Source organism: Anolis carolinensis, chromosome 3, assembly GCF_035594765.1.
Source record: "Anolis carolinensis isolate JA03-04 chromosome 3, rAnoCar3.1.pri, whole genome shotgun sequence".
Lineage (NCBI taxonomy): Eukaryota > Metazoa > Chordata > Lepidosauria > Squamata > Dactyloidae > Anolis > Anolis carolinensis.
In genome coordinates, this window is record NC_085843.1 from 126,663,888 (window position 1) to 126,672,763 (window position 8,876).

The 8,876-nt window shown below is 39.0% G+C and overlaps 1 protein-coding gene across 3 annotated transcripts in view; it reads left to right on the plus strand.

Moving 5' to 3' along the window:
* The window catches only part of slc15a1 (solute carrier family 15 member 1), a 57,033-nt gene extending 48,607 nt beyond the window's left edge, over positions 1 to 8,426 (plus strand). For all 3 annotated transcript variants that reach the window (XM_008106941.3, XM_008106940.3, XM_008106939.3), the window contains exons 20-23: positions 713 to 806; positions 3,311 to 3,457; positions 6,450 to 6,557; positions 7,637 to 8,426. In XM_008106941.3, coding sequence (XP_008105148.2) covers positions 713 to 806; positions 3,311 to 3,457; positions 6,450 to 6,557; positions 7,637 to 7,825 — 538 coding nt within the window. In that variant the 3' untranslated portion in view covers positions 7,826 to 8,426. The remainder of the gene's footprint in view (positions 1 to 712; positions 807 to 3,310; positions 3,458 to 6,449; positions 6,558 to 7,636) is intronic.
* The last annotated feature ends 450 nt before the right edge of the window (positions 8,427 to 8,876 follow it).

Here is an 8,876-nt window from a genome sequence, read left to right on the forward strand (position 1 = left end):
CCAAGAATATCATAGAAAATGTATAGAGAGGATGTATTTTGTGAGATAAATGAAAATGCTCCAGTGGATATGGAGTACTTAAATTTACAATGCCTCACAGAAGTGTTTAACTCCTGTCCCTGGATTCAGTTTCTGTTTGGGCCACTTGAAATACACAAGATACTAGGAAAGTGCCGAATGTATTTATTGTGGCACTATGTTTAAGTCAACAAAAACAAGTTGGCATTGCTTTTTTAGGATCTTGGACACTGCATTCTAGCTGGATGCTCAGTATTCTTGGCTTGCCCATTCCTCATTAGCTTAACCTGCACATTTTCATCTAAGAATCAATGACCCCTAGCATTTTCTTTTTATAATGCTGCCCATGAAATGGGAAATGATACAGTTCATTTTGGTCACAGAAAACAGCAACACATTATGCAGCACTGAGAGAGAGAGTATTACTACTATTATATGTATTTGTACCCCCATTTAATCTCTAGAAAGAGACCCAAAGAGTAGCCAGGAAGCTATCTGAAAGAATTTCCTTCACAGCGGTTTTAAGATGGGAAAATAACTTGATTAGCCTCAAATGCATCTAAAAATAGCTTGTGGGTAATGCACATAATATGAACAAACAATATTTATGTTGTTACTTTTAATTCCAGTCATTCCAGGAAGTCTAATATAAAATTTCTAGAGTATTCATATTTTTTCTATTCTTTTTTTCCAGAAAAAGTATTACTATCCACACAGATAGCTACAACTGCACAACTAGATCTTTGCCATTTGGATATGGCAGCGCTTATACTATTATAGTAGAGGGGGTAAGTTATGAAAAACAAAGAGTTTGGAGATTCCTGCAAAGTTTTCAGGTACAGTAGGGTCTCACTTATCCAAGCTAAACGGGCCGGCAGAACCTTGGATAAGCGAATATCTTGGATAATAAGGAGGGATTAAGGAAAAGCCTATTAAACATCAAATTAGGTTATGATTTTACAAATTAAGCACCAAAACGTCATGTTATACAACAAATTTGACAGAAAAAGTAGTTCAGTATGCAGTAATGTTATGTTGTAATTACTGTATTTACGAATTTAGCACCAAAATATCACGATATATTGAACATTGATGACAAAAATGGCTTGGATTATCCAGAGGCTTGGATAAGTGAGACTCTACTGTATTTGCGTTTAAACATTGAAAGATCATTGTCAATCGAGCAAAACTGTAAGTACTTTCAAGAGTAGCACATATGTGAATTGTAACAGACTTTTTGGTCTCCTTATTTTCCCTATGATTTGTTACACTGATACAAACTGTCAAACATGATAGAAGTATGGGCTTATTTATTTATTTACAGTATTTATATTCCGCCCTTCTCACCCCGAAGGGGACTCAGGGCGGATCACATTATAACACACATAGGGCAAACATTCAATGCCCATAAACACATCAAACAGAGACTGAGAGACACACGCAGAGGCAAGTTAACCTTCTTCTGAGGGGATGTTCGATTCTGGCCACAGGGGGGAGCAGCTGCTTCATCATCCACACTGACGGCACTTCCTCATTCCAGGTCGTAAATTAGTTAATCTTGCCTCCCCACTTTATAAGTGGTACCTTATCTCCTACTTGATAGATGCAACTATCTTTCGGGTTGCTAGGTCAGCAACGAGCAGGGGCTATTTTTAATTTTTAATTGACGGGTGCTCACCCCGCCACGGGCTGGCCTCGAACTCATGACCTCATGGTCAGAGTGATTTAAGGCAGCTGCTCAACAGTGTCATTTTATCGACACTGATAAAAATAAACCCTGTTTGTTACCAGATTTTCTCAGTCCACATTGACCCCATTAATGCCACACACATCAGAGTGAGATTGCCATAACCAGGCACACATTTTCATCAGCAAACCCACCTCCCTATTTGCTGGAGGTTCGCATTTCCAATCCTTTGCATTATTTTTGACCCACACAGACATTGGCACTGCTTTGTCTTTTGATTTGGTCTATCATCCATGCAAATAAACATATTTTCTCTTAAGTGGAAGTGTGCTAACAATGATATACTGATATGCAAGTATCTGCACACATGAACCTTCTTTTAAAATGTTTTTAAATTCAAGATGGGAGAGAACCTTTTTCTGGAAGGAATATTCATCTCCTACCTGTCATTTCTGACTACCACTAACTCTTCTTCCCAATTTCTGTATTTATTCGATTCAAAGATCACCTTCTCCTTCTCCATAAAAATGGGGTGCATCTTATAGTTGTTGATATTGTTGGTACTGAAATGAGTGTGTATCTTGTAATCAGTGAGGTCTTAGAATTGAAGAAATATGGTACATTGCGAAGTGACGCTGCCTGGAGCGCTGGCCCATGCCAAAAATTTCAGATTTTCCATAAAATCTTGGAGTAAAAGGCAAGGTTTGTTAAAACAGTTTGAAGTCTCCAAAATGCACTGCAAACATATTGTTGTGGACATTATGAGGTTGGATCAGAAGTCCTATAAAGTGAGCAGGTTTTTTAAAGTCTGCATAGACAAGCTCTAGGTCACCAAACCAAAAGATAATTGCCAAAGTTTTCATTTCTGTTATAAGAAAATTGTTATTATTATTATTATTATGGTTATTTAAACTTTGCTTTTTGTCTCCATAAAAGAGACTCAAAGTGGCTTACATTAAACGCATTTCAATACAATTGAAAATCTACCAATATACAAACATTAAAACAGAATTAGACATCAATGGTGTTAAGTAAAAATTAACAGTTAAAATCCATAAACTGATTAAAAACATATTCACTGCTAAGATATGCCATAACAAACACTTGAATTGATGTACCTAAAATGCAACATAATACTAGAATATTTTAAATCCAAAATAATTTGACACTGCTTTATAAATGTGAAAGTTTTTGGGTTCAAACTTAGAATTCAAACCAGGTAGATGGTTTGCCATATACTGAGGATATAAAACATTGACTCTCCTGTAGCCATAACATGGGTGGATGGGGTTTAAAGTTGTAGGATCTATATTTCAGGTAAATGTTTTGATTCGACCTATGCTATAGTTCAAGTGGACAGGCATATGTTTAAAAAGGGAAGAGGCTGTTTCCTAGGAATTTGTGATCAGCATCAAAACATACTCATATAGATAGGCATCCTTTTCTCATGTCTAATGTGCCTTTTCTCTCATGTTTCCCACTGGAGTTGTGCATGGTGGCAGAAAAAGAAATTTAAAGAAGTTTAAATGTTTTATTCATGTTTTTAAAGAATGCCGAACATTTTACTATTCTGTATAATTAATGTAAACTGGTTTTTCCTTCCAGTGTGAGGGCAATGAGCTAAAACTCAGATATGTTGAAGATATTCAAGCCAACACAGTCAGTATGGCTTGGCAAATCCCCCAGTATTTCCTAATGACTTGTGGCGAAGTTGTCTTCTCAGTGACCGGGCTATCGTTTTCATACTCACAGGTAACTTAATTACTTCTATAGAAGTTTCAGTTTTAATTATAGTCCTGAAATACTGATAAACTGGGGAAACATTGAAACAGTTTCCAAGGAAAGGCATATAATCGTGCTTAGAAGTGGATTTGAGATACCTAGATCAAATGGTCTTTGAACAAAGTATATTTCTCTTCAATTGCACATTTGTCATAAACCCCTTCTACACTGCCATATAATCCAGATTATCAAAGCCGACAGTCCACATTATCTGCTTTGAACAGCTTCTGCCCACTTAGCAGTTCAAAACATGCAAATGTGAGTAGATTAATAGGTACCGCTCCCATGGGAAGGTAACAGCGCTCCATGTAGTCATGCCGGCCACATGATCTTGGAGGTGTCTACGGACAAGTCTTCGGCTTAGAAATGGAGATGAACACCAACACCCAGAGTCAGACACGACTAGACTTAATGTTGGGAAAATCTTTATATTTGCCTATGAAAGTAAAGCTATACTAATATCCACATTGTCAAGGACAGAACGCCACAAGATAAGATATAACAAAGTTTATTGGAGTTACAGAACCAAAAATGCCCGTAAAAGACAAGGGCTAGGCAAACACTGGCCTTAAAAGTAAAAAGACCCAAGGAAAACGCTCAAAAGATAAACCGGATTAAACCGGAGTTTAATCTGGGTTAAACCAAAAAAGCTTACTTCAGCCTGGGACTTAAACAAACAAAAGCTGGTGAACAAAAGATTCAAAGGAATACAAAAAACTGGCAGCAGATGCTTCTCTGCTGCCAAAAGCTATGTTTGAGTAACTAAGAGGTTACTCCTCCACACAGCAAGCAATTTCCAGATACAAACGCAGCATTCAAGGGCAGAAGCGGTCAGCGAAGTTCCAATCCGGTCCGAAGGTCGTAAGGCAGGTACAGACGTTTGTAGTTCACCAGGTCCAACGATAATCACAGGAAGGAGAGTCCGAGGCCGTAGTCAGTCAGTCAGTCAGTCAGTCCAGAATAAACAGATGGCGTCCGTCAAGAAGACGACGGAGGTCCAAGGTAGTCAGCAAACGAATCACACCCGTCTTCAGGAATTTCCCACACAGAGCCCAAGCGTTCGTCCAGATTACCTTGCCCAACGCAATTAGCCATTGCTTCCAAACCCCATTTTATGCCAGTTTACAGCTCCTCATCGCTATCAGCTGTTACCCTAATTCCAGGCGTTTCCTCATCACTTTCCTCATCAGAACTGAAACACCTTTGACTACGCCCCACAGCATCCCCAGCTGTGGATCCTGTCCCATCCCTCCAGCTTGTCCACGGGTCTAATCCTGAAGGTCCCCAATCGCCTTCCATACTATCATTGCCAGTGGCACCCAAATCCTCCCTTACACGAGTCCATTCCATGTCATCCTCCTCTGAGCTAACCATCTCTTCCTCCATTCTCTCAGTAAAACCCTCAAAGGAATCCTCGTCAGATGGTTCTGCAAATAAGTCCCGCAGCCGCTTTCTTTCTCGCTCCTCGAGAGTATCTGACTCCCGAGGAGTCTTACGACCACGTCTCCCAGTATCGGAGCCATAAGGCTCAACCATAACACACATTCAGTTGCTTTTCTGTTTGATTCCAGAATTCTGGAACACATATAACATGCATAACATATATGTATATATATATACAGTAGAGTCTCGCTTATCCAACGTAAATGGGCCGGCAGAACGTTGGATAAGCGAATATGTTGGATAATAAGGAGGCATTAAGGAAAAGCCTATTAAACATCAAATTAGGTTATGATTTTACAAATGAAGCACCAAAACATTATGTTAGACAACAAATTTGGCAGAAAAAGTAGTTCAATACGCAGTAATGTTATGTTGCAATTACTGTATTTACGAATTTAGCACCAAAATATCATGATGTATTGAAAACATTGACTACAAAAATGCGTTGGATAATCCAGAACGTTGGATAATCGAGTGTTGGATAACTGAGACTCTACTGTACACACAAACACAATATAAGTCCGCCATCGGTTATGGCCTGTAGGAAGAATTTAAAAACCATTACAATGGCCAAAGTAGATGCAACTTTAAGTACATTTTTCTAACAATCACAGAGTTTTTAAAACTATAGAATGATGTTTTGTGAACGGTCACCTTCACGATAACCATTTTGTTACAGCTACCTTAATACTTTCAACATTTGAAATAGACCTATGAGCTGAGAAAGGTTATAACTCAACCACATTCTGCACAAGGCTATTGTCTTAATCTAGGACTTAGACAGGCAGATAAGTTAATTGGTAGGGAAAAGTCCATCCCCCATTGACCTCTCTGTCTGCATGTCACTCTGTTCTCTCCTATCACTTTGCTTGTTAGACGGATACTTCTCAGGGATACATCTCTTTTTCTGGACACATGGCAAGCCAGAATTTTGTTCTTCTATTGTAAGCATGGAGACAGACAAGGTGTTTGCTGTGACTTAGCTACTTAGATAGCTAGGCCCAGTTAACTTTCCTATCAAGTTATGTAGTTCTTTGAATAAAATATTATTTACTGCCCTGGAGTAATCTGCTGCTCTGGAGACTCAGACGCGGAACAATGGCTTCATACTACAGGAAAGGAGATTCCACTTAAACATTAGGAAGAACTTCCTCACTGAGAGAGCTGTTCAGCAGTGGAACTCTCTGCCGTGGAGTGTGGTGGAGGCTCCTTCTTTGGAGGGATTTAAGCAGAAGCTGGATGGCCATCTGTCTGGGGTGCTTTAAATGCAGTTTCCTGCTTCTTGGCAGGGTGTTGGACTGGATGGCCCATGAGGTCTCTTCCAACTCTAGGATTCTATATTTTATAAGTTTTAAAGCTTGATTCTGCTCCTGAATTGCGTAAGTTCAATCGCTCTACTGCTGGCACTAGAAACTTCTGTACTGCTGCTACTGCTTTATCATTTTTAAATGCCTTTTCCTTTAGGAAATTACCACCCAATGCATGCAATCAAATTAAATCACACATTTTGATTCTGTAGGCACCTGCGAACATGAAGTCTGTGTTGCAAGCTGGTTGGCTATTGACTGTGGCCGTTGGCAATATTATTGTCCTTATTATAGCAGGAGCATCAAAACTAGAGGAGCAGGTAAAGTAAATAATAAACTATTCAATAAACTGTTACTGTTACAAGCTGTACATGTGCCAAGTCATACAGCTGTTTTACTATGTCAGGGCTATAATTTTATTACAATGCGGAACATGTGGAGATGTTGCTATGATATTTGACCGGAAACAAATCCAGCACTGTCCCGATAAGCCATAAAATTATTTCTAGATGCTAAAATATCAAACTAGCAATTTGATATTTGATACTATTTGATATTTGATACTAGCAATTTGGCCACTCCTCCAAGCGTAATTCCAGTCTGCTTAGAATGATCCTTCATGGATACTGTTGTGTTATGTGCATTCCTCAATAGACCGTAATCATACTGAGACATAAATGTATGGAGAAAAGAATCAAGATGTTAGTTGTGTCACCTCACCATCCCTGTATTTCTAGTGACATTGGAAAAGAAATGCCTTTGTGTGAATGCACCTTAGTAAGTAATGACCTCTGGCTGTACATGCCTTTGTATGATTTATCTTGGCTTACACTTTGTGGCATTTAATCTTTTGTGCAAGTATAGTTGCACAAAGATATATGAGATATTAGGGGATTTTAAATATAACTAAAGCAAGAAATAATGCCATTGTTCACTGCTGCGAATGAGACATTGAACTGTCCAACATCTACAATATTAACTCTTTTTGGGGTGGGCAGGGAGAAAAGCCTATGAGTGTGTTATAACACAGGTTGAGTACCCCTCATCCGATGTATCGTAGTCATGATGTCTAATGATAAGAAACAAATCCAGCACAGTCTCCATAAGACCAAAAATTACTTCCAGAGGATGAAAGGAGTTGTAGTACAGCATCTGGAGGACCACATATAATGACATGCAGGGCCGGGTTTGGCCCGTGGGTCTTGAGTTTAATACATGTGGTCTATGCTAACATCTGAAACTTAAAGCTCATACAGTGATTAATGTTAATGGACAATAATATTCTGCTCTTTGAATTCATGAAAAGGTAAAAAATAATAAAACTTTTATTTACCAGCAACAGTGTGAAGTGCAAAAATCTATTCTAAATTTGTTTTTTTGCTTATTTTTCTTTTTGCAGTGGACAGAATATGTTTTATTTGCCGCTTTGCTTCTCGTAGTTACTGTCATTTTTGCCATCATGGCATATTTTTACACCTATGTGGACCCAGCTGAGGTCGAAGCACAACTTGTAGAGGAGGAAAACAGGAAGCGTGAAAAGGGTCTACCTTTGCCAGAATATGGATCCACTGCACAGACTAAGATGTGAACACACATAGGAGGCTGAATGTGAGAGTGTGGGCTGCTAACCCAAGAACTGTGTGTCTCTAGCGTGAGACCTGTGCGTGCCACACTGCTATTGGATAAGCTGAGCAGAGAGGCATTCAGCGCGTCAGAAGAAGCCTCACATCCTTCTTGGGCCAAAGATCAGGAAATTTGTTCTGTGAAGAAAATGAAGAAAACCCCGGTTTGTCCTCAGACTTTGCACTTTAAAAAGGAGAGGGGGGTTAAATCCAACTGCACCTGCCACAATGAAAAGATATTCAAAGTATTATTTTTATACAGGACGGCTTTAATTTTATATTGTAGTCAAAGGAAAGTACTCCCTGATCTATGCACTTGTTTTCCAAGCAGAGTACTGGGGGCTTAAAGGGTTTTTAATGTTGTCATGCAAATAATGAACGTATTTTTCCAAAAAAAACATGCACCTGAGCCAGCTGAATGTTTACAACCCTTGTGTTGCACAATAAATAAACCTCTTCCTTCACTTTCTTCTGGAGGATTCTGCCAAAACTAAATTATTGGGACAACAGTGGTAGAAATGAACAAAGAGGAATTTAAAAAAGTGAAATAAATCTTTGATTGTAACAGTTTGGAGTCTGTATTCACTTTATTAAAAGGAGAACGGAATACTTCACTGTTGTCCAGATGAGTACAGTGTCCTTACACATCTTCTTGGGAAAACACTGGTATGTTGTTCAGATATACTTTCTCTGCAGCTAAAAAAAATTTGAACCATATTTTTGCAAAATAAGTATCACAGATGGTGGGAAACCTGCAACCCCACAGATGATGCTGGCTTTCCACACATAAACACCATTCCTGATCAACAGCCGCACTCGGTCCTGGTGAGACCTGGAGTCTGACAGTCTTATAGTCTTAGGATCCTCATCCCGGTCTTAAAGTTTTAGGTAGTAGTTGGGTAGAGCTGCTCTCAAATATGTTGCTGGAAATTCAAAGACATTTAAAGAATTAGACTGATATTGTAATGGTGGCAGCAAGGTATGGCCTTAAGATAGGAGTGGGCAACTTGTGGCCCC